The 26,349-nt window shown below is 38.4% G+C and overlaps 1 protein-coding gene across 1 annotated transcript in view; it reads right to left on the bottom strand.

Moving 5' to 3' along the window:
• The window catches only part of CFAP92 (cilia and flagella associated protein 92 (putative)), a 113,259-nt gene that overhangs the window by 65,737 nt on the left and 21,173 nt on the right, over positions 1-26,349 (bottom strand). Inside the window, exon 8 of the mRNA XM_036282231.1 lies at positions 23,059-23,243. Within this exon, the coding sequence (XP_036138124.1) occupies positions 23,059-23,243 (185 nt within the window). The remainder of the gene's footprint in view (positions 1-23,058; positions 23,244-26,349) is intronic.

Genomic DNA, 26,349 nt, shown 5'->3' with positions numbered 1-26,349 from the left:
ATTATATGCCAACAGATTGGATAATCTAGGTGAAATGGACAAATTTCTAGAAATATGCAGTCTCCCATAACTGAACCAGGAAGAGATAGAAAACTTGAACAGATGAATAACAACTAAAAATTGAAGATGTAATTAAGAAACTCTCAGCCAACAAAAGCCCAGGCCTAGATGGCTTCACAGAGGAGTTTTACCAAACATTCAAAGAAGATTTAATACCCATTCTTCTCAAACTACTCCAGAAAATCCAAGAAGATGGGAGACCTCCAATCTCATTTTATGAGGCCAGCATAATTCTAATTTCAAAACCAAATAACTACACTACAAAGAAAGAAAACTGCAGGCCAATATCCCTGATGAACACAAATGCCAAAATCCTTAAAATAATAATTAGCAAATCGGATCCAGCAATACATCAAAAAATTATTCACTATGACCAAGTGGCATTCACCCCAGGGATGCAAGGATGGTACAATATTCACAAATCAATAAATGTGATACACCACATAAACAAAATGAAAGATCAAAACCATATGATGACCTAAGTAGATGCTGAAAAAGCATCTGACAAAATCCAGCACCTAATTCTGATAAAAATGCTCAGCATTGTGGAAACAGAGGAATCATATCACTAAGCAATAAAGGCCATATATGAAAAACCTACAGCCAACATCATACTCAATGGGCAGAAACTAAAAATATTTTCCTTAAGAATGGGGACAAGACAGGGATGTCCACTTTTGCCACTCTTATTTAACATAGTACTGGAAGTCTTAGCCATAGCATTTAGACATGAAGAAAAAGTAAAAGGGATCCAAATTGGAAAGGAGGAAGTGAAACTGTCAGTATTTGCAGACGACATGATATTGTACATAGAATACCATAAACATTCCATCAGATATCTACTAGACTTAATAAGTGAATTTGGCAAAGTAGCAGGATGCAAAATTTAGGTCAAGAAATCGATGGCATTTTTATACACCAACAATGAACTCACAGAAAGAGAAACTAAAAAACAATCCCATTTACCATCGTGGCAAAAATAATTAAGATACTTAGGAATAGCCCTGGCCGGTTTGGCTCAGTGGTTAGAGCGTCAGCCTGCGGTCCTGAGAGACCCGGGTTCGGTTCCCGCTAGGGGCGCGTACCTCGGTTGCAGTTTGTCCCCGGCCCTGGTCGGTTGTGCGGGTGGCAGCCACTCGACGTGTTCCTTTCACATCGATGTTTCTCTCTCTCTCTCTGTTCCTCTCTCTCCCTCCCACTCTACCTGAACAAAAAATAAAAAAAGAAAAAGAAAAAAAAGATACTTAAGAATAAACTTAACCAAAGAAGTAAAGGATCTCTTCACAGGAAACTACAGGTCACTAAAATAAGAAACAGAGGAAGATATAAAAAAGTAGAACCATATACCTTGTTCATGGATTGGAAAAATTAACATCATTAAAATGTCCATACTACCCAAAGCAATCTATAAATTCAATGCAATTCTCATAAAAATACCAATGATATACTTCACAGAACTAGAACAAATATTCCCAAAGTTTATATGGAACCAAAATAAATAAATAAATAAATAAGGACCTAATAGCCACAGAAATCTTGAAAAAGAAGAACAAAGTAGGAGGGATCAATACCAGTCATCAGTTTATACTACAAAGCCACTGTAATCAAAACAGCCTGGAACAGGCACAAGAACAGGCATATAGACCAGTGGAACAGAACAGAGAACCAGAAATGGACCCAAGGCAACATGCTCAATTAATATTTGACAAAGGTGGCAAGAGCATACAGTGGAGTCAAGACAGCCTCTTCAATAAATGGTGTTGGGAAAACTGGACAGCTATATGCAAAAAAATAAAGCAGGACCACCAACTTACACCATACATAAGAATAAACTCAAAATGGAGAAAAGACTTAAATGTGACTCATGATTTCATAAAAATCCTAGAAGAAATGTAGGCAACAAAATTTTAGATATCATATGCAGCAGAATTTTCACTGATACAACATCTAAGGCAACAGAAACAAAGGAAAAAATGAACAAATGGGACTACATCAAACTAAAAAGCTTCTGCACAGCAAAAGAAGCAACCAGCAAAATGGAAAAAAAAAACCACTGTATGGGAGAGCATAATGGTCATGATACATCATATAGGGAATTAATTTCCAAAATATATAGAGTGCTCATACAAGTCAATGAATTAAAGACAAAGAATCGAATTAAAAAATGGGGAAAAAAAAAAAAAAAAGCCCTGGCCGGTTTGGCTCAGCGGTTGGAGTGTCAACCTGTGGATCAGAGAGTCCCAGGTTTGGTTCTCGCTAAGGGCATGTACTACTAAAAAAAAAAAAAAAAAAAAAAAAGGGCAGAGGACCTAAAGAGACACCTCTCCAAACAGGACATGCAAATGGCCAAGAGACATATGAAGAAATGCTCAACATCACTAATCATCAGAGAGATGCAAATTAAAACAACTATGAGGTATAACCTCAGCCACCAGAATGGCTGCCATCAACAAATCATCAAATAAGTGCTAGTGAGGGTGTGGAGAAAAGGTGTTGAACTGGTCTAGTACACTGCTGGTGGGAATGCAGACTGGTGCAGCCACTATGGAAAACAATATGGTGTTACCTCAAAAAGTTAAAAACTGAACTGCCATTTGACCCTGTGATCTCACTTCTAGGAATATGCCCTAAGACCCCTGAAACACCAATCAGAAATAATGTATGGACCCCTATGTTCATAACAGCACTGTTTCCAATTGCTAAGATCTGGAAACAGCCCAAGTGTCCATCAATAGATGAGTGGATAAAAAAGCTGTGGTACATATATGCATGACATACTATGCAGCTTTGAGAGAACATGGAGGGACCTCGAGTATTATGCTAAGCGAAATAAGCCAATCAGAGAAAGACAAATACCACATGATCTCATTTATTTGTGGAATATAATGAACAAAGTGTGCTGATGAATGAAATAGACCTAGAGACATAGAAAGGAGTATGGTTCAGATTGACTAACCTCAGGGTAGGGGGCTGGGGGCGGGGATGGATGAGATGAACCAAAGAACTTATATGCATGTATGCATAACCAATGGACATAGACAACAATGCTAGGGGGGTGGGGGAGGGATGGGGAGGAGGGATTCCAGAGGGGAAAAAGTAGAAACATCTGTAACAAAAATAATAAAAAAATTAGAGAAAAATAAAGATAACTAAAATATCCAATAACTGAAATAAAAACTCACTCAGTGGTTTTCAACCTTCCTAATGCCATGACCTTTTAATACAGTTCCTCATGTTGTGGTGACCCCCAACCTTGAAATTATTTTTGTTGCTACTTTATAACTGTAATTTTGCTACTGTTATGTCTTAGGCAACCCCTGTGAAAGAATTGTTTGACCCCCAAAGGGGTCATGACCCACAGGTTGAGAACTGCTGCTAAATGCTCCAAACCAGATGGAGATGGCAGAGGAATGATAAGCAATCTTGAAGATAGATCAATAGAAAATATGCAATCTAAAGACACAGAGAAAAGAGACTGAAAATTAACAAGCCTCGGGGGGGGGGGGGTTGGGGGAAGAAGAGATAAACCATAGAACTTACATGCATGTATGCATGACCAATGAACATAGACAACAAAGCTGGGGATGGGGTGGGGGGGGGAAGGGGAGGAGGGTGTCAATGAGGAAAAAATGAGAAACATCTGTAACAAAAACAAATTAATAAATAAAAATTAAAAAACAAAATTAATAAATAAAGACCTCAGAGGGATGGGGGTGGGAAGAGATAAACCAAGGAACTTAAATACATATATGCACAACCAATGAACACATACATTAGGTTGGGGAAGGCAGGAGGGGGATGGGAGCAGGGAGTAAGGGGTCAATAGGGAAAAAAGTATCTCTGATACTTTCCTTTTTATTTTTTAATTTAATTTTTTTATTAATTTATTTTTGTTACAGATATTTCCCCTTTTCTTCCCCATTGACACCCTCCTCCCCATTGCCCCCACCCAATTCCCAGCTTTGTTGTTCGTGTCCATCAGTTATACGTACATGCATATAAGTTCTGTGGTTCATCTCTTCCCTCCCCCCTACCCCCTCTTCTGAGGGTTGTCAGTCTCTACCCTACTTCCACATCTCTGAGTCTACCCTGTTTCTCAGATTGTTATGTTCATTATATTCCACAAAAAAGTGAGATCATGTGACATTTGTCTTTCTTTGATTGGCTTGTTCCACTTAGGATAAAACTCTCCAGGTCCCTCCAGTCGTTTCATAGGGTAAGAGATCTTTCTTTCTTAGCGCTGCATAGTATTTCATTGTGTATAGGTACCACCACTTTTTTATCCATTCATCTTATGATGGACATTTGGGCTGTTTTCAGATCCTAGCTATTGCAAATAGTGCTGCTATGAACATGGTAGTACATATATTCTTTCTGATTGGTGTTTCAGGCTTCGTAGGGTATATTCCTAGAAGTGGGACAACTGGTCAAATGCAAGTTCAATTTTTAATTCTTTGAGGTAACATCATAGTGGCTGCACCAGTCTGCATTTCCACCAGCAATGTACTAGAGTCCCCTTTTCTCCACACTCTCGCCAGCACTTGTTGTTTGATGATTTGTTGATGGCAGCCATTCTGACAGGTGTGAGGTGATACCTCATTGTTGTTTTAATTTGCATCTCTCTGATGATTAGTGATGTTGAGCATTTCTTCATATGTCTCTTGGCCATTTGTATGTCCTGTTTAAAGAGGTGTTTATTTAGCTCCTCTGCCCATTTTTTAATTTGGTTTTTTGTCTCCTTTTGTTGAGTGCTATGAGTATTCTACGTATTTTGAAAATTAATCCCTTATATGATGTATCATTGGCAATTATGCTCTCCCATACAGTGGATTCCCTTTCTATTTTGATGGTTGTTTCTTTTGCTGTGCAGAAGCTTTATAGTTTGATGTAGTCCCATGTGTTCATTTTGTCTTTTGTTTCTCTTGTCCTATGTGTTGCATCAGAGAAAGTTTTGCTGCGTGTGATGTCTAAAATTTTGTTGCCTACATTCTCTTTTAGGGTTTTTATGGATTCATGAGTCACATTTAAGTCTTTTCTGCATTTTGAGTTTATTCTTGTATATAGTGTAACTTGGTGGTCTAACTTCATTTTTTTGCATGTAGCTGTCCAATTTTCCCAACACCATTTATTAAAGAGGCTGTGTTTACTCCACTGTATGCTCTTGCCACCTTTGTTAAATATTAATTGAGCATAATGTTTTGGGTCAATTTCTGGGTTCTCTGTCCTGTTCCATTGATCTATATGCCTGTTCTGATACTAGTACCAGGCTGTTTTGATTACAGTGGCTTTGTAGTATAACTTGATATCTGGTATTGTGATCCCTTTTACTTTGTTCTTCCTTTTCAAGATTGCTGTGGCTATTCGGGATCTTTTTTGGTTCCATATGAACTTTTGAAGTATTTGTTCTAGTTTTGTGAAATATGTTGGTATTTTGATAAGGATTGCATTGAATCTATAGATTGCTTTGGGTAGTATGAACATTTTAATGATGTTAGGTCTTCCAATCCATGAACAAGGTATGTCCTTCCACTTTTTTATATCTTCCTCTATTTCTTTCTTTCAATGACCTGTAGTTTTCTGCAAATAGGTCCTTTACTTCTTTGGTTAAGTTTATTCCTAGGTATATTAATTTTTTGCAGTGATGGTAAATAGGATTGTTTTATTAGTTTCTCTTTCTGTGACTTCATCATTGTTGTATAAGAATGCCATTGATTTCTGATGTTAATTTTGTATACTGCTACTTTGCCAAATTCATTTATTAAGTATAGTAGATTTTCGATGTAGTATTTAGAGTTTTCTATGTATAATATCATGTCATCTGAGAATAATAACAGTTTCACTTCCTCCTTTCCAATTTGAATCCCTTTTATTTTTTCTTCCTGTCTGATTGCTGTGGCTAAGACTTCCAGTGCTTTATTAAATAAGTGGGCATTCCTGTATTTTTTAGGTTCTTAAGGAAAATGCTTTTAGTTTTTGCCCATTGCATATGATGTTGGCTGTAGGTCTTTCATATATAGCCTTTATTATGTTGAGGTATGATCCCTCTATTCCCAGATTGCTGAACGTTTTTATCAGAAATAGGTGCGGGATTTTATCCAATGCTTTTCCAGCATTTATTGATATGATCATGTGGTATTTACCATTCATTTTGTTTATGTGGTGTATCACATTTATTGATTTGTGAATATTGTACCAGGCTTGCATCCCTGGGATGAATCCCACTTGGTCATGGTGGATAATTTTTTTGATGTATAGCTGGATCCAATTTGCTAGTATTTTGTTCAGGATTTTGGCATCTATGTTCATAAAGGATATTGGCCTGTATGTAGTTTTCTTTCTTTGTAGTGTCTTTTTCCGGTTTTGGAATTAGAATTATGTTGACCTCATAAAATGAGTTTGGAAGTCTTTTTTCTTCTTGAATTTTTTGAAAGAGTTTGAGGATAATGGATGTTAGTTCTTCGTTGAATGTTTGGTAAAACTCCCCTGTGAAGCCATTCGGGCCTAGGTTTTTGTTTGGTGGGAGAGTCTTGATTACCTCTTCAATTTCCTTCATTGTTATTGGTCTGTTCAAGTTTTCTGTCTCTTCCTGGTCCAGTTTTGGGAGACTATGTGTTTCTAGAAATTTGTTCATTTTGCTTAGATTGCTGAATTTGTTGCATATAATTGTTCATTGTATTTGTCAACGATCCTTTGTATTTCTGTGGTGTCAGTTGTTACTTCTACTCTTTTATTTCTGATCTTGAGTATTTGGGTTCTTTTTCTTTGTTTCCTGGTGAGTCTAGCTAAGGGTCCATCAATCATGTTTATCTTTTCAAAGAACCAGTTCTTTGTTTCATTGACTTTTGAATTGTTTTTTTGGTCTCTATGTTATTTATTTCTGCTCTGACCTTCACCATTGCCTTCCTTCTATGTGCTCTGAGGTTTTCTTTTTGTTTACTTTCTAGTTCTTTAACTTGTGAGGTTAGATAGTATTTTAGAAATTTTTCTTGGTTTTTTTTTTGAGGTAGGCCTATAGTGTTATGAACTTCCCTCTCAGAAATGCTTTCAATACATCCTATAATTTTTTTGTTGTTGTGTGTTCATTTTCATTGGATTCCAGGAAGTTTTTAATTTCTTCCTTGATCTCCTTGGTATCCCATTCATTGTTTACTAACATGCTATTTAGTCTTCTTGTGTTCCAATGTCTTTGCATGTTCTTGTTGCAATTATTTCTAGTTTCATGCCATTGTGATCTGAGAAGATGCTTGATATAATTTTAATCTTCTTGAACTTGTAGAGACTTAGCTTGTGTCCTAACAGATGGTCTATCTTTGAAAATGTTCCATGTGAAGTTCAGGAGAATGTGAATTCTGTAGTTTTGGGGTGTAATTCTCTGTGGATGTCTATTAAATCCATTTGGTCTAATGCTGCATTTAGAGTCTCTGTTTTCTTGCTAAATTTTTGTATAAAGGGTCTATCCATTGATGTCAGTGGGTTGTTGAAGTTCCCTGCTGTGATTGTGTTACTGTCGATTTCTCCTTTGAAGTTCTCCAGAAGAATTTTAATATATTTTGGTGCTCCTATATTGGGTGTATATATGTTTACCAAGGTTATATCTTCCTGTTGGATAGATCCTTTCAATATTATGTAGTGGCCTTCTTTGTCTCTAGTTATGGCCTTCATTTTGAAATTTATTTGATCAGATATGAGTATTGCTACCCCAGCTTTTTTTTCCTTTCCGTTTGCTTGGAAGATTTTTTTTTTTCATTCCTTCATTTTCAATCTTTTGTTGTGAGCTGGGTCTCTTGTAAACAACATATAGATGAGTCATGCTTTCTTATCCAATCAGCTACTCTGTGTCTTTTTATTGGAACATTAAATCCATTTACATTTAAGGTGACTATTGATATGTACTTATTTATTGCCATTTTTGTTTAGTGTGGTTCTATTTTTTTTTCCTATTTCTTCTACTAATTACAGCAGTCCTTTTAACATTTCTTGCAGTGCTGGCTTGATGCTAGTGTATTCCCTTAGTCTGTGTGTGTGTGTGTGTGTGTGTGTGTGTGTGAAGCTGTTTATTTGACCTTCTATTTTGAATGATAGCCTTGCTGGGTAGAGTAGTCTTGGATTTAGATCCTTGCTTTTTATGACCTTGATTACTTCATGCCATCCCCTTCTGTCCTGTAGTATTTCTTGTGAGAAGTCAGCTTATGAGTTTTTTTTTTTTTTTTTTTTTGTAGGTAACATGTTGGTTATCTCTTGCTGCCTTTAGGATTCTCTGTTTGTGTTTAACTTTTGGCATTTTAATTACTATGTGTCTTGGTGTGGGCCTGTTTGGGTTCTACTTACTTGGGGTTCTCTGTGCTTCTTGAACATGAATGCCTTCTTCCTTCACCAAATTAGGGAAGTTTCCTGTCACTATTTCTTCAAATATATTCTCTAACCCTTGCCCATTTTTTTCCTCTTTGGGGACTCCTATGATGTAAATGTTATTACGTTTCCAGTTGTCACACAGTTCTCTTAAGCTGTCTTCCTGTTTTTTAATTGTTTTTTTTCTTTTGGTTTTCTGATTGGTTGATTTTTTTTTTTATCTTGTCTTCTAATTTACTGATCTGGTCCTCAGCTTCCTCTACTCTGATGTTTAGTCCTTCCAATGTGTTTTTTATTTTTGCTATGTCATTCTTCATTTCTTCTTGGTGGTTTTTCATTTCCAATTGGTAGATTTTCAATGTTTCTATGTCTTTACTCATGGTGTTGATGTCCTTACTCATGCTGTTGAGCTTTCACAAGATCATGGCTCTGTTAACTTGCTTAACTGCATTTCATTTACCTCATTTTCGGTAGAGTTCTCTTGTTTTTTCAGTTGGCATTCGTTTCTTTGTTTCACTATTTTGGCTATCTCAGTGGGTTTTGGAGCCTGCCAATTTTACCCTATGGGTGTTGGTATTCTGCTGTTTGTGTCTCCCTCTACTGGGTTTGAATGACCGTGGGACGACCCAAGTTAAAAATCACTATTGAGTCTTACTTTCCTGGGTAGAGTTGCAAACCCAGGAACAGTTCAGTTATCCACTAGCTTTTTGCCTGGAGGCTATTAGTTGTGCTTACTTGAAGAGCCTTGACTTCTCAGTTGAATGAAAAACTCCCTCAGATGTTCAGGGTAAGGGAATTTCTGAAGGACAGGGGAAATGCTGGTTGTTAATGAGCCTCAATTTGCATTTCATTTGCTCACTAAGGTGGGGTTGAATCTCCATGGGAGGGGCCACTGCCTCTCCCCAGAGCCCCGAGGAGGAGTAAGATGGCCACTGTTCTGTGTGGCCACAACTCAGCAAATGCTTTGAGCGCCCTCCAAATCCCAAGTGTCCTCATACAGTTTTAGCCCAGTCTGCTGTTGCTCTGCTTGAGCCCAAGGTGAGTGGCTGTGGCTCTTTTAGCGCTCTGTCCCAGCTCTCTGTGCTGTGGAGCAGGCTTCGGAGTTCAATATTGAGTTCTCTGCTCACACCTAAGACAGCTGCTGTCCATGGGCTCGCAGCCTCTCCCACCTCTGCAGTTTTATCAGGATTGATTCAGTGTCCCTGGTTATATGGTCCTCTCCAGATGCTTTTCTGTTACTTTTTCCCGACAATTTGTCTTTATTTTAGTTGAAATTCCACTTTGGTCCTGGGAGATGGTCTGTGTAGCTTCCATTCACTTCATCACCATTTTGGAATCCATATATATATATATATATATATATATATATATATATATATATAATTCTGGCCGAATTTTAATTTTGTTTTTTCTTTTTTTATCTTTATTGTTGAATATATTACAGATGTTCCTCATTTTTCCCCATTGACCTCCCCGCCCCCCGCCTTTTCCCACACTGTTTTCTGTGACCATTGGTTAGGCATATAAGTTCTTAGGTTTATTTCTTCCCACCCCCCAACCCCCTTCCCTTTGAGGTTTGTCAGTCTAGCAACCGATTTGTACTTCTTAATCCCTTCACCTTTTTCACCCATTCCCCCAACCCCACTCCTATTTGGCAACCAACAAAACGTTCTCTGTATCTATGATAATGTTTTTGTTCTGCCTGGTCATTTTGTTTGTAGATTCAATTGTCAATAGATATGTTTTCATTGCCCTTTTGTTTGTTCATATATTTTATCTTTTTCTTCAAAAAGACCCTTCAACATTTCATATAATAATGGTTTGGTGGTGATGAACTCCTTTAACTTTTTCTTGTCTGAGAAACTTTTTATATGGCCATCGATTCTAAATGACAGCTTTGCAGGATAGAGTAATCTTGGTTGTAGGTTCTTGCTTTACATCACTCTGAATATTTCTTGCCACTCCCTTTTGGCCTGCAAAGTTTCTTATGAGAAATCAGCAGACAGTCTTATGGGAACTCCCTTGTAGACAACTAACTGCTTTTCTCTTGCTGCTTTTAAGATCCTCTCTTTGTCTTGAACCTTTTGCATTTTGATGATGATATGTCTCGGTGTGGGCCTCTTGGGGTTCATCTTATTTGGGACTCTCTGTGCTTCCTGGACTTGTATGCCTGTTTCCTTCACTAAGTTAGTTAAGTTTTCTGCCATTATTGTTTCAAATAGGTTTTCAATTTCTTGTTCTCTCTCTTCTCCTTCTGGCACCCCCAAGATGGTAATGCTGGCACACTTGAAGTTGTCCCAGAGGCTCCTTACACTGTCCTCATTTTTCTGGATTCTTTTTTCTTTTTGCTGTTCTGATTAGGTGTTTTGCTTCTTTATATTCTAAATCGATGGTTTGCTTCTTGGCTTTACCTACTCTACTATTGAATCTGTGTAAATTCTTCTTTATTTCAGTTAGTGCCTCCTTCATTTCTGACTGTGCATCCTTCATTTCTGACTGGTCCTTTTTTATGCTCTTGAGGCCCTCACTAAGTTTGCTGAGGTTCTTACTAAGTTCATTGAGCATCCTTATAAGCAGTATTTTGAACTCAGCATCTGTTAGGTTGCTTATCTCCATTTTGCTTAGTTCTTTTCCTGGAGTTTTTTTCTGTTCTTTCGTTTGGGACCTGTTTCTTTGTCTCCTTATTTTGGCTGCCTCCCTGTGTTTGTTTCTATGTATTACTTGATGAGAGGTATGGGGCTAGCTGAGACCAGATGCTACTTGTTTGAAAGACTTTAGGAAAACCTGAAGCAGGATCCAAGACAGGCCAATCCTATGGTTTAGCAACTGGCAACAGCTTGGGTATGCCTGAAAGTTGCATGGGGCAGGGCCTCAGGGAATCTCCAGGGTGGGGCAACCAGTGTGAGACAGGTTGCTGGAGTCCCAGATATTGTGGCTGTCTGCCACCCCAGGGAAGGGCTCAAAGGAACAAAGGCCTCTTACAGCAGTTTGTCCCGGAGAAAGCCCCCTCTCCAGCCCTTGCTCCAATGCCAAATAGCTCAATTCTTCCCTGTATGTCTCTGGTGCCCCTTGAGCTGCCTCCCCTCCAAGCTTAGAGGGCGTGAGTTCGGTAAGTCCATGCTCGCTCGTGCCTTCTAAGAGGAGCTGCCTGGGGCTCCACCTGCCTCTGCCTTCCTGAGCCTCAGTTCCCACGGTTTTTCCAGCCAGAAGTTGTGGGGACTTCTCTTCCTGGCACTGTAACCCTGAGCAGGGCACCTGGTGTCGAATGAGGACCCCTCAGTCCTCAGGGAGGATCTTCCAGCCAAGGTATCCTCCTGATTTTTATCCACCACATGTGGGTGTGGGACCGACTTCTGCTCCTCCTACCAGTCTCCATGTGTCTGCTTCTTTAATTTCATAGTTGTAGAACTTCCATTCAGCTTGATTTCAGGCAGTTTTGAATGATGGTTCTGTAGTTTAGTTATAACTTTGATGTGGTTGTGGGAGGATGCAATACTGCATTTACCTACCCCCCATCTTGACCAGAAGTCTCCTATACACCAATAATAAACTATCAGAAAGCAACTTTTCATATATCATTTGGCCACCTATATGTCTTCCTTGTAGAAATGTCTATTCAGGTCTTCTGCCCACATTTTAATTGGGTTGCTCATTTTTTTGGCGTTAAGTTATTTGAGTTCTTTTTAAATTTTGGATATTAACCCCTTATCAAATGTATTATTGGTGACTATCTTCTTCCATTCAGTAGGTTGTCTTTTATTTTGTTGATTGTTTCATTTACTGTGCAAAATCTTTTTAGTTTGATGTAGTCCCATTTATTTATTTTTCCTTTTGTTTCCCTTGCCTGAGGAAATACACCAGAAAAAAACATTGCTAAGAGAAATGTTCGAGATTTTACTGCTTATGTTTTCTTCTAGGATTGTTACAGCTTTGTGTCTTGTGTTTAAGTCTTTCAGCCATTTTGAGTTTATTCTTGTATATTAGTGCAAGGTGGCCTTAGTTTCATTTTTTGTATCTATCTGTTCAATTTTGCCAATACCATTTATTGAATAGACCCTCTTTATCCTGTATGTTCTTGCCTCCTTCATCAACTATTATTGAACTATATAGGCTTGAGTTTATTTCTGGCTTTCTTTTTGTCATTAGCCTACATTTCTCTTTTTATGCCATTACTGTGTTGTTTTGATTATTATAGTCTTATAGTATATTTTGATATCAGGTAGTATAATATCTCCAACTTTGTTCTTTTTTCTCAAGGTTACTGAGGCTATTTGGGATCTTATGTGTTTCCATATAAGTTTTTGGAATATTTGTTCTAGTTCTGTGACATATGCCATTGGTATTGATGACATATGTCATTGGTATTTTTATAGGAATTGCATTGAATCTATCGATTGCTTTGGATAGTATGCACTTTTAATGATGTTTATGCTTCCTATTCATGAACATAGTATATGCTTCCATTTATTTGTATCCTCCTCAATTTCCTTTTGCAGCATCTTGTAATTTTCCAATTATAAGTCTTTTACCTCCTCTGTTAAACTTATTCCTAGGTATTTTATTATTATTATTTTTTATCCTCACCCAAGGATATTTTTCCATTTTTTGTACAGATAGAATGGGAGGGAAAGAGAGGAAGGGAGAGAGAGAGAGAAACATCGATGTGAAGGGACACATCGAGTGGCTGCCACCCGCACGACCAACCAGGGCCGGGGACAAACTGCAACCGAAGTATGTGCCCTTAGCGGGAACCGAACCCGGGTCTCTCCGGACCACAGGCTGACGCTCTAACCGCTGAGCCAAACTGGCCAGGGAAGGTATTTTATTTTTTAAATGCAACTATAATTGCATTGTTTTCTTAGTTTATCTTTCTTGTACTTTATTATTGGTGTATAAAAATGCCACCAATTTCTAAATATTAATTTTGTGTCCTGCTATTTTACTAAATTCATGTATCAGTTCTAGTCATTGTTTGGTGGAGTTTTTAGAGTTTCCTATATAGAGTATCATGTCATCTACAAATAATGAATTTTCTTTCTTTCCAATTTGATGCCTTTTATTTTTTCCTCTTGTCTGATTGCTGTATCTAGAACTTCCAGTACTATGTTGAATAAGAGTGGTAAAAGTGAATATATTTGTTTTGTTCCTGATATTATGGGAAATGCTTTTAGATTTTGCCTGTTGAGTGTGATGTTGGCTGTGGACTTATCACGTATGGCCTTTATTATGTTGTGATACATTTCCTCTATTCCTGCTTTGCTCAGTTTTTATTATAAATCGATGCTGAGTTTTGTCAAATGCATTTTCTGCATCTATTGATATGATTATCCCTTATTTTGTTTATGTGGTGTATCATGTTAACTGATTTGTGAATATTGTGCTAATATTTATTGCAGTTCTGGAATAAATTCCACTTTATCATAGTGTATAATCTTTTAAATGTATTGCTGTATTTGTTTTGCTAATATTTTTAGGAGTTTGTGCATTTATGTTTATAAAGGACATTGATTTATAATTTTCTTTCTTTGTAGTGTATTTGGAGTCTTTCCTCCTCTTGAATTTTTTGAAATAGTTTGAGAACAATAGGTGTTAATTCTTTGAATGTTTGGTAAAATTCGCCTGGGAAGCCTTTAGATTCAGGATTTTTATTTGCTGGATTTTGTTAGCTACAATCGGTCTGTTCAGATTTTGTTTCTTTTTGGTTCAGTTTTGGGACATTCTATGTTTCTAAGAATTTATTTATTTTTTTCAGATTGTCAAATTCATTGGCATATAGTTATTCATAATATTTTCTTACAATCCTTTGTATTTTTGTGGTGTTGGTTGTTACTTATGTTATTTCATTTCTGATTTTATTTATTGGGTCCTCTTTCTTTGATTCTTGATGAGTCTGGTTAAAAGTTTATCAATCTTGTTTATCTTTTCAAAGAACCAGCTCTTGGTTTTATTGATCTTTGGATTATTTGTTTTAGACTCTATTTTTAAATTTCTGCTCTGATCTTGATTATTTCCTTTCTTTACTCACTTTGGGCTTTGTTCGTTGTTCTTTTTTTAGTTCCTTTAAGTAAGGTTAGATTGTTTATTTTTCTTGTTTCTTTAGGAAGGACTATATTGCTGTAAATTTCCCTCTTAGGACTCCTTTCTTTGTGTCCCATAGATTTTGGGTTGTTGTGTTTATATTTTTATTTGTCTCAAGGTATCTTTTGATTTCTTCCTTGATATTATTGTTAACCCATTAATTGTTAATAACATGTTATTTAGTTTCCATGTATTTGTGTGTTTTTCAGTTTTTTCTTATAATTGATTTCTAATTTCTTACACAATATACTAAAAATAGATTAATGGCTTAAATGTAATATCTGAAATCATAAAACTACTAGAAAAAAATGTAGGCAGTAAATTTTTGTTGTTGTTAATCCTCACCTGAGGATATTTTTTCCATTGAGTTTTAGTGGGGTGGGGGGAGAGAAAGAGAGAGAGAGAAACATCAATGTGAGAAAGACACATCAATAGATTGGCTCCGACACATGCCCTGATGGGCTGGGGAATTAGCCTACAACCTAGACACATGCCCTTGACTGGGAATAGAACCCATGACCCTCTGGTGTGTGACCCAATGCTCTAACCACTGAACAACACTGGCCAGGGCTAGGTAGTAAAGTGTTTTATATCACTCTAAGCAATACATTTTTGGATATATCTCCTCAGGCAAAAAAAGAGAAAAAAAGTTAACAAATCAAACTACATAAAACTAAAAAGTATTTGCACAGTGAAAGAAATCATCAATAAATGAAAAGAAAACCTATTGAATGGGAGAAAATATTTATCAATGATACATCTAATAAAGGGTAACTATCCAAAATATATAAGGTACTCATAGAACTCAATTCAAAGAATCTTTAAATAATCCAATTAAAACAGAGGACCTAAACAGACAATTATCAAAGGGGATTATACAATGGCCAAGAAACATAAAAAGATGGTAAAAACAACTAATTATCAGGGAAATGCAAATTAAAACCACTGTGAGATATCACCTTATACTAGTTAGAATGGTTGCTATCAATAAATCAACATATCACAAATATTGGCAAGGATGTGGAGAAAAGGGAAACCTTATGCACTGTTGTTGGGATTGCAAATTGGTGCAGCCATTATGGAAAACAGTATAGAGTTTCCTTAAAAATTTAAAAATAGAACTATCATATGACCCAGCAATCTCACTTCTAGATACTTATCCAAAGAAATCCAAAACACAAATTTGAGAGGATATATGAACCCCTATGTTTATTGTAACACTATTTATAATAGCCAATATATGGAAGCAACCTAAGCATCCTTTGATAAATGAATAGGTAAAGAAGAAGTGGTACATATATATAATGGAACACTACTCCAGTCATAAAAGGAATACACTCTTGCCATTTGTGAAAACATGAACCTAAGCGATAATATGCTAAGTTAAATAAATAAGGCAGAGAAAGAAATATAACATATTTTACTTATATGTGGAATCCAAAATAACAAAATAAAAGAGCCAACAAAATGAACTCATATATGTAGATAACAAATTGATGGTTCCCAGATGGAGGGTGGCTGGGTGTCTGGGTAAGAAAGGTGAAAGAGATTAGGAGGTACAAATTGATAGTTATAAAAATAGTAATGGGAACCCTGGCTGGTGTTGTTCAGTAGTTAGAGTGTGGGCCTACACACTGAAGGGTCAAAGTTTGATTACTGGTCAAGGGCACGTAACTGGGTTGCAGGTTTGATCCCTGGCCCTTTTTGGGGTGCGGGCAGGAGGCAATGAATCAATATGCAATATGTCTTTCTCTCTCTCTCTCTTTCTCTCCATCTCTCACTACCTCCCTTCCACTGTCTCTGAGGATTAATAGCAACAAAAAAGTAGTCATGGGAGTGTAAAGTACAGCACAGGAAATACAGTCAATAACATTGTAATAAGCCAGATGGGTACTAGACTTACTGGGTTGTGATCACTTTGTAAGGTATATAAATGTCTAATTACTATTTTGTACACCTAAAACTATGTAATATTGTATGTCAATTGTAATTGAAACATAAATTAAAAAGTAAAAAATTGAAGAGAGAATTAGTGAACTAAAATATATAGCTAAATGGATTGCCCAATGCTTACACAAAAAGACAAAGATATAAAAAATATATAAAGGAATGATTAAGAGGAAATGGAAAAGAATGTGGTTATATCTCACATATACTTAATTGGAGTTTCAGAACACAATTAGTAGTAGAATAGCAGAAAGGTAAAAATAGAGAAGATAAGAATAGAAACTTTGGGAACCGAAAAATGGCAGCAGAGTGAACGGAGCTACACAGACCATCTCCCAGAACCAAACTGGATTTACAACTATAACACAGACAAGTCGACAGGAAAAACCAACAGAAAAGCAGCTTGCGAGGACCAGACAACGAGGGACACTGACTCCATCCCGGTAGGCTTGCGAAGGCGCGAGACGGGGCTGGGAGCCCTCGGTCGGCAGCTCGGCAGTGGCCTCAGCTGGGAGCGGCGCCCTCGGGTTACACTCCCAGGCGGCTCCACAGCGCAGCCGGGACAGAGGCTGAAACAGCCACAGCCACTCACCTTGGGCTCCAGCAGAGGGAGGGCGGACTGGACTGGAACTGTGTCGGGACACTCGGGGTTTGGAGGGCGCTCAGAGCTTTGGCTGAGTGGCAGCCACGCAGGACGGTGGCCACATTGCTCCTTCCCAGGGCTCTGAGAGAGGCAGCAGCCCCTCCCTCGGAGATCCAACCCCACCCTGTGGGCCATTGAAGTGCTAATTGAGGCTCACTAACAACAAGCATCTGCCCCACCCTCGTGAAAGCCCCTTGGCTGAGCACCAGAGGGAGTTTTTCAATCAACTGACAACCCAAAACTCATCAATTAACCTAGACTGCTAGCCTCCAGGCAAAAAGCTAGAGGATAACAGTACCTTTCCTGGGTTGGCAACTTTAACCAGGAAAGTAAGACTTGACAGTGGTGTTCAACGTGGGTCCTCCCTCGCTTATCTAAACACAGGAGAGGGAGCCACAAACAGCAGAACACCAACACCCACAGGGAGAACTTGACAGGCTCCAAAGCCCTCAGTGATAGCCAAAATGGTGAAACACAGAAACAGAAGCCAAATGAAAGAGCAAGAGACCTCCACCAAAGATGAGATCAATGTGGAGCAATTAGGCATGTTAACAGAGCTAGAATTCAGAGCCATGATCTTGAGGAAGCTCAACAGCATGAGTAAGGACATAGAGACACTGAAAATAAGCCAAATGGAAATTAAAAACCAACAAGAAGAGATAAAAAATGACATATCAGAAATGAAAAACACATTGGAAGGTTTAAAAAGCAGAGTAGGGGAAGCTGAGGACCGGATCAGTGAATTAGAAGACAGGGTAGAAAAAATCAACCAATCAGAAAAACAAAAGGAAAAAACTATTAAAAAACAGGAAGACAGCTTAAGAGAACTATGGGACAACTGGAAACATAATAATATTCGCATCATAGGAGTCCCCAAAGAAGAAGAAAATGAGCAAGGGATAGAGAATATATTCAAAAAAATAGTGACAGAAAACTTCCCTAATTTGGTGAAGGAAGAAGGCATTCAAGTTCAAGAAGCACAGAGAGTCCCAAGTAAGAAGAACCCAAACAGGCCCACACCAAGACACATAGTAATTAAAATGCCACAAATTAAAGACAAAGAGAGAATCCTAAAAGCAGCAAGAGATAAGCAACAGGTTACCTACAAAGGGAACCCCATAAGGCTCTCAGCTGACTTCTCACAAGAAACACTACAGGCCAGAAGAGAATGGCATGAAGTAATCAAAGTCATGAAAAACAAGAATCTGAATCCAAGACTACTCTATCCAGCAAGGCTATCATTCAAAATAGAAGATCAAATAAAAAGCTTCCCAGACAAAAAAAGGCTAAGGGAATACATTAGCACCAAACCAGCACTGCAAGAAATGTTAAAAGGACTGCTGTAATTAGCAGTAGAAATAGGAAGAAAAATAGAACCACACTAAACAAAAATGGCAATAAATAAGTACATATCAATAATCACCTTAAACGTAAATGGATTGAATGCTCCCATAAAGAGACACAGAGTAGCTGATTGGATAAGAAAGCATGACTCATCTATATGTTGTTTACAAGAGACCCACCTCTCAACAAAAGACTCACATAGGTTGAAAGTGAAGGGATGGGAAAAAATTTTCCAAGCAAATGGAAAGCAAAAAAAAGCTGGGGTAGCAATTCTCATATCTGATAAAATAGATTTCAAAATGAAGACCATAACTAGAGACAAAGAAGGCCACTACATAATATTGAAAGGATCTATCCAACAGGAAGATATAACCTTGATAAACATATATACACCCAATATAGGAGCACCAAAATATATTAAAAACCTTCTGGAGGACTTCCAAGGAGAAATCGACAACAATACAATCATAGCAGGGGACTTCAACACCCCGTTGACAGCACTGGATAGATCCTCTAGGCAAAAAATTAGCAAGGAAACAGAGACTCTAAATGAAGCACTAGACCAAATGGATTTAATAGATATCTACAGAGAATTACACCCCAAAACTACAGAATACACATTCTTCTCAAGTGCACATGGGACATTCTCAAAGATAGACCACATGATAGGACACAAACTAAATCTCTACAAGTTCAAGAAGATTGAAATCATATCAAGCATCTTCTCAGATCACAATGGCATGAAATTAGAAATCAATTGCAACAAGAACATGCAAAGACATTTCAACACATGGAGGCTAAATAGCATGTTATTAAACAATGAATGGGTCACCGAGGAGATCAAGGAAGAAATTAAAAACTTCCTGGAAACCAAGGAAAATGAACACACAACAACACAAAATCAATGGGATGCAGCGAAAGCAGTTCTGAGAGGGAAGTTCATAGCACTACAGGCCTACCTCAAAAAACAGGAAAAATTTCTAATTGACTGTCTAACCTCACAACTTAAAGAATTAGAAAGCAAACAAAAAGAAAACCCCAGAGCAAGTAGAAGGAAGGAAATAGTAAAGATCAGAGCAGAAATAAATGACATAGAGACCAAAAAAAACAATTCAAAAGATCAATGAAACAAAGAGCTGGTTTTTCGAAAAGATAAACAAGATTGATGGACCCTTAGCTAGACTCACCAAGAAACAAAGAGAGAGAACCCAAATACACAAAATCAGAAATGAAAGAGGAGAAGTAACAACCAACACCACAGAAATACAAAAGATCGTTAACAACTACTATGAACAACTATATGGCAACAAATTCGACAATCTAAGCAAAATGGACAAATTTCTAGAAACACACAGTCTCCCAAAACTAGATCAGGAAGAGATAGAAAACTTGAACAGACCAATAACAACTAAGGAAATTGAAGAGGTAATCAAGACTCTCCCAGCAAACAAAAGCCCAGGCCCAGATGGTTTCATGGGGGAATTTTACCGAACATTCAAAGAAGAACTAACACCCATTCTCCTCAAACTATTTCAAAAAATTCAAGAAGAAGGAAGACTTCCAAACACGTTCTATGAGGCCAGCATAATTCTAATTCCAAAACCAGAAAAAGACACAACAAAGAAAGAAAACTACAGGCCAATATCCCTGATGAACATAGACGCCAAAATCCTGAACAAAATATTAGCAAATCGGATCCAGAAATACATCAAAAAAATTATTCACCATGACCAAGTGGGATTCATTCCAGGGATGCAAGGCTGGTACAATATTCGCAAAACAATAAACGTGATACACCTCATAAACAAAATGAAGAATAAAAACCACATGATCATATCAATAGATGCTGAAAAAGCATTCGACAAAATCCAGCATCCATTTCTGATAAAAACGCTCAGCAGTGTAGGAATAGAGGGATCATATCTCGACATAATAAAGGCCATATATGAAAGACCTACAGCCAACATCATACTCAATGGACAGAAACTAAAAACATTTCCATTAAGAACAGGAACAAGACAGGGATGTCCACTTTCACCACTCTTATTTAACATTGTACTGGAAGTCTTAGCCACAGCAATCAGACAGGGAGAAAAAATAAAAGGGATCCAAATTGGAAAGGAGAAAGTGAAACTGTCATTATTTGCAGATGACATGATATTGTACATAGAAAACCCTAAAGACTCCATCAAAAATCTATTAGACTTAATAAATGAATTTGGCAAAGTAGCAGGATACAAAATTAACGTCAAGAAATCGATGGCATTCTTGTACACCAATGATGAACTCACAGAAAGAGAAACTGAAAAAACAATCCCATTTACCATCGCTACAAAAAAATTACGATACCTAGGAATAAACTTAACCAAAGAAGTAAAGGACCTATTTGCAGAAAACTACAGGTCATTGAAAAAAGAAATAGAGGAAGATATAAAAAAGTGGAAGCACATACCCTGTTCATGGATTGGAAGAATTAACATAATTAAAATGTCCATACTACCCAAAGCAATCTATAGATTCAATGCAATCCCCATCAAAATACCGACGACATATTTCACAGAACTAGAACAAATACTTCAAAAGTTCACATGGAACCAAAAAAGACCCCGAATAGCCACAGCAATCTTGAAAAAGAAGAACAAAGTAGGTGGGATCACAATACCAGATATCAGGTTATACTACAAAGCCACTGTAATCAAAACAGCGTGGTACTGGCACAAGAACAGGCATATAGACCAGTGGAACAGAACTGAAAACCCAGAAATGGACCCAAGGCAATACGCTCAATTAATATTTGACAAAGGTGGCAAGAGCATACAGTGGAGTAAAGACAGCCTCTTTAATAAATGATGTTGGGAAAATTGGATAGCTACATGCAGAAAAATGAAACTAGACCATCAACTTACACCATACACCAAAATAAACTCAAAATGGATAAAAGACTTAAATGTGACCCGTGAATCCATAAAAATTCTAGAAGAAAATGTAGGCAACAAAATTTCAGACATCATACAGAGCAGAGTTTTCACTGATACATCACCTAAGGCAACAGAAATAAAGGAGAAAATGAACACATGGGACTACATCAAACTAAAAAGCTTCTGCACAGCAAAAGAAACAATCATCAAAATGGAAAGGCAACCCACTGTATGGGAGAACATCATTGCCAATGATGTATCAGATAAGGGGTTAATTTCCAATATATATAGAGTGCTCATACAACTCAACAAAAGGAAGACAAAGAACCCAATTAAAAAATGGGCAGAGGAGCTGAATAGACACCTCTCCAAACAGGACATACAAATGGCTAAGAGACATATGAAGAAATGCTCAACATCACTAATCATCAGAGAGATGCAAATTAAAACAACAATGAGGTATCACCTCACACCTGTCAGAATGGCCGCCATCAACAAATCATCAAACAACAAGTGTTGGCGAGGGTGTGGAGAAAAGGGGACTCTAATACACTGCTGGTGGGAATGCAGACTGGTGCAGCCGCTATGGAAAACAATATGGTGCTACCTCAAAAAATTAAAAATTGAACTTCCATTTGACCCAGTGATCCCACTGCTGGGAATATACCCTAAGAAGCCTGAAACACCAATCAGGAAGAATATATGTACCCCCATGTTCATAGCAGCACTATTTACAATAGGTAAAATCTGGAAATAGTCCAGTGTCCACCAGTAGACGAATGGATAAAAAAACCGTGGTACATATACACAATGGAGTACTATGCAGCGGTAAGAAAGAAAGATCTCTTATCCTTTGAGACGACATGGAGGGACCTGGAAAGTATTATCCTAAGTGAAAGAAGCCATGCAGAAAAAGACAAATACCACATGATTTCACTTATATATGGAATATAATGAACATAACAGTCTGAGAAATACAGTAGACCCAGACACATGGAAGTAGGGCACAGACTGACATCCCTCAGAAGAGGGGGTGGGGGGTGGGGGTGTGAGAAGAGATAAACCACAGAACTTATATGCATGTATGCATGACCAATGGACATGGGCAACTAAGCCGGGGACAGGGTGGAGGGGGGGTGGGTTGGGGGGTGCCAATGGGGTAAAAAGGTAAAATGTCTGTAACAAAAAAATAAATAAAAATTCATAAAAAAAAAAAAAGAATAGAAACTTTAAGAACATGTCTAAGACATGAATCCGTAGGTTGAAGAAGTACAAGCCTATCCCATCATTTAACCTTTTCTCAAGAAGCTACAGGAGAATGTGCTCCAGCAAAACCAGAGAGCAAACAAAGAAAGAGGAAGACATCGAATCTAGGGGCAGGGATCCCACCAAGAGAGTGATAAAGAAACTTCCAAGATAAACAGCAGTGCTAACCTGACTGGTTCAAAATAAGTGAGCACTGCTGCTGTAACGAGGAGGTCTAGGAGCCCCTTTGAAGGGGGAACCACAGCCTCCATTTAAAGAACATCTGTGGTGTAGTGGGAGACCTCAAGACTTGGTAGTTCCTAATCTGAGAAACTCAATCTCTTTTATGTTGTGAGATCCCAAATAAAATGAGGATGGTTATACACCTCATGTAGGGCCACTGGGGGGATAAAAGATAACACCTAATGGGACGCTGGCTGGGAAAAGGAGCCAGTTCATCTGGCTCATTCTTACCTCTAGGTCATGGATGGGCACAGGTTGCGATGGAAGGCAGGAAATACATTTGATCTTTATGATCAGGGGGTTTAAGTCTTGCTTTTGTTCTTCTGTCATGATGGGACCTTCTGTTTTTAAAGTCAAAAAGCAATCTAAAATGTTGGCAGATATTTTACTGCCACGACTCACGACACTTTGCCATCCTGGTGGGGTGGGGGATGGGGGGACACACACAGCATTAGACTGTTACTCATGACATTCCCAAGACAACACAGAGGGATTGGGCAAGCTGAGAAGAGACAATGATAAAATGACAACAAAAAAGAAATCTTTGAGGGGGGAAAAAATTGGGAAACACATGCAGACAGCATGTTACACACCCGTTTCTCAAATTGAGCATTCATAAATTCTCTAAGAGAATTTAACTTTTAAGTTTAATCTTGATGATCATCTTGTAATATAAGCAGTTCCTGAATCATTTATAGGATACAATAAGGATACTTGGGTGCCGCCCAAAACAGTTTGATTTAGCTGGCCTTCACATTGTGATTTTAAGAAGTTCCCCAGGTGATTCAGAACCACCATCCTAGACTTGTGCTGTCTAGTACAGTACTTACTGGCTATATGTGGCTACTTAAATTTAAATTAAGTAAAATTAAAGACAGTTTAAAATGTAGTTCCTTCTACACAAGTCACATTTCAAATGCTGAGTAGCCATGTGTGGCTCTGAGTTACTGGGTTGGACAGTGCAGATATAAAATATCTCAAGCACTGTGGAAAGCTCTGGTGGAGAGTGCTGCTCCAGGCTGTTATTTTAGAGTAGAACACATTAAAAAACAAGTTCTTTTGGTGTCCATGGTTGTCACTTTAACTGCTGTGGTCTAATGAGAAAAGCATAGCTACTAATGTAGAACATAACTGATACATTTGAGCCAAGTCAATCGACCTCCCACTAGTTGATTTTACAATAGTACAACCAGAAAAAAAGGCAGATGAAATGAGCCACTGCATGACACACAGATAGCTGTGGTAATACTTTTCTAATAAAAGGTGTCCATTCATTTCAGCAGGTTGGAGACATACTGGTGTAGGGGAAAAATTCATAAAGCTCCAGTTTTGCAAGCAGAGAGGCCTAGGTTCAAATCCGAGGTCTGACTCTTGGTAGCACATGACCCACAACAAGTTAGAGGCTCTTTGGCTCAAATTACTCATTTAAAATGGGCACAGCGGCTACCTTTCTTAGGGTTATGCCAGGTGCCAGGAACACTGCCCAGCAAATAGTACATGTTATAAAAAAATTAGTTCTATTCCTTTCAAAATGCTTGTAAATATATTTCCAGGGCACATCAAAACCCAGTCACTCAAGCTCAGAAAGAGTAGGTACTTCCAAAATAGGCCATGTGTGTGCTGCTGTCTGCATGGGCAGTGAGCATCTCCTGGGGACAACCCTGCTCCCACGGGACTTTCTTCAAGAAAGCCACTCCTTAAGTCCATAACTAATTATGATTTGTGTTCTACATATTTGTAAGACTTTTCATATAAAAGATTGCCCAGTTTAGAAAAAATCTCCAGAACAAACATGTCAAATCATCACCCAGAAATTTAGGAAGATGTCAGCCACAATTGCAGGGTAGGGTTTCCCAGCCTCAGTACTACAGACATTTGTGGATAGATAATTGTCTGTTGTGGGGACATTAGCAGGATCCTACTAGATGCTAATAGCATCTGGCTCCTGTTTGTGATAACCAAAAATGCTTCCATCCACTGCCAAATGTCCCCTGGGGGGCACAAGTGCCTGCATTGAGAATCTCTATTCCAGCATAAGGGAAAAGGTGCAGAGAAATGGACTCTGTGTGGTTGGTGCACCTACAACTGCTAGGCTGCAATATGCATTAAAGCCATTTAACCCTTAAACAATGCTGTACGGTTGCTATCAGTTTTGCTTTACAGATGGGGAAACTGGGGGCCAGAGATGTTATGTAATCGTCCAAGGTCTCTTGGCTAAGCATTGGAGCCAGTGCATAAACCAGTCCTGCTTGGCTAAGATTGGCACTTTCACTATGCAATAAAAATAAGAGTTCATTTCAGAATCTTTCTAGAACCTTGCTGGGTTACAAACTAGCCAATACGGAACACTGAAGAATGCAAAATCTTGGGCTAGTTTGAAACTGAAGATGACTACTACAGATAAAATCATGCTGGTTTTGGAATCGATCCTATGCTGTGATAGCAAACACAAACTCAGAACTGACCTGCTGAGCAAGGGCCATTCTCAGTTTATCACCATCAACCATGACATCAGTGTAAGGGAGGAGGGTCTCCTTCTGTTTTCCTTGCTAGAGGCCCACCCAGTGTCCTGACAGAAGCATCTGCCACCTCCACGCCAGCAAGCTGTCTGTGTTTTACTGTGTGCAAGGCTTCATGCTAAGCAGTTGACACAGATCATCTCCTTCCTATAGGAGGTAGAGGGTAGGGATTTTTCTCCCATTTTATAGAGGAGGAAACTAAGACTTAGAGAAAGCAGATAACTTGCTGGTAAGTGGCTGAGTCAAGATCCAAAGTCTGTTATTGGAGCTCTTGCAATAACGGTCACATTATTTGATCATGATGGCCCAGGTTCAAGGCAGGGGAGGCCCAGGAACCTCTTGGTTTCACTGTGCTGGAAATGGTCATGCCAGGCAGGCCAAGACCATTTGACATTCCCCTCACAGCAAAAGTAGGGAGCAAAGTCGGGTAGGTCACCCCGAGCTCACCCACCTAGAGGACCACTGGTTCTTCCTCGACACTCAAGGACCATGATGTTTCAGAGGCACACAACAGGTGTGGGGGACACTCAGTCCTCCCAGACACAGCATGAGAGGGGCGAAGCGTCTCTGAAACAGCACTTCTCGAGGAAAAAGTCTGAATGGGGGGAGGCGGGGGCTAAGGCAGTCAGTCTGAAAAACCTGACTTTGGGTCAAAGCTGATTAAAAAATCCATTCAAAAGTGAAAGATAAAAACTTAATAGCATTTCCTCAAAATGCATCAATATAGACCCAAGAGCCTAGGAGAATTATGATTTTCCCAGCACCCTTGGAACTTGACACTAAATGTGGTCAGTTCCATCTCAGAAAAGACCTAAGACTAAATGTCTGTTGATTGACCAGTAGAAAGCGTACATTCACCATGATGGCCCAAAATTCCCCACAATGAAATAGTTTTCAAATTATTCTCTAAGGAGAAAAATGAGAGCATGCCCTCTGCTATATTACCCTTTTAAAAACAAAGTCACATAATTTTACCCCAAGTATATTCTGAGCTTTCCATCAT

This window comes from Molossus molossus, unplaced genomic scaffold (assembly GCF_014108415.1).
Source record: "Molossus molossus isolate mMolMol1 unplaced genomic scaffold, mMolMol1.p scaffold_m16_p_4, whole genome shotgun sequence".
NCBI classification, from domain to species: domain Eukaryota; kingdom Metazoa; phylum Chordata; class Mammalia; order Chiroptera; family Molossidae; genus Molossus; species Molossus molossus.
The sequence above is the reverse complement of the archived record's forward strand: the minus strand, read 5'-3'. Positions and strand labels throughout refer to the sequence as shown.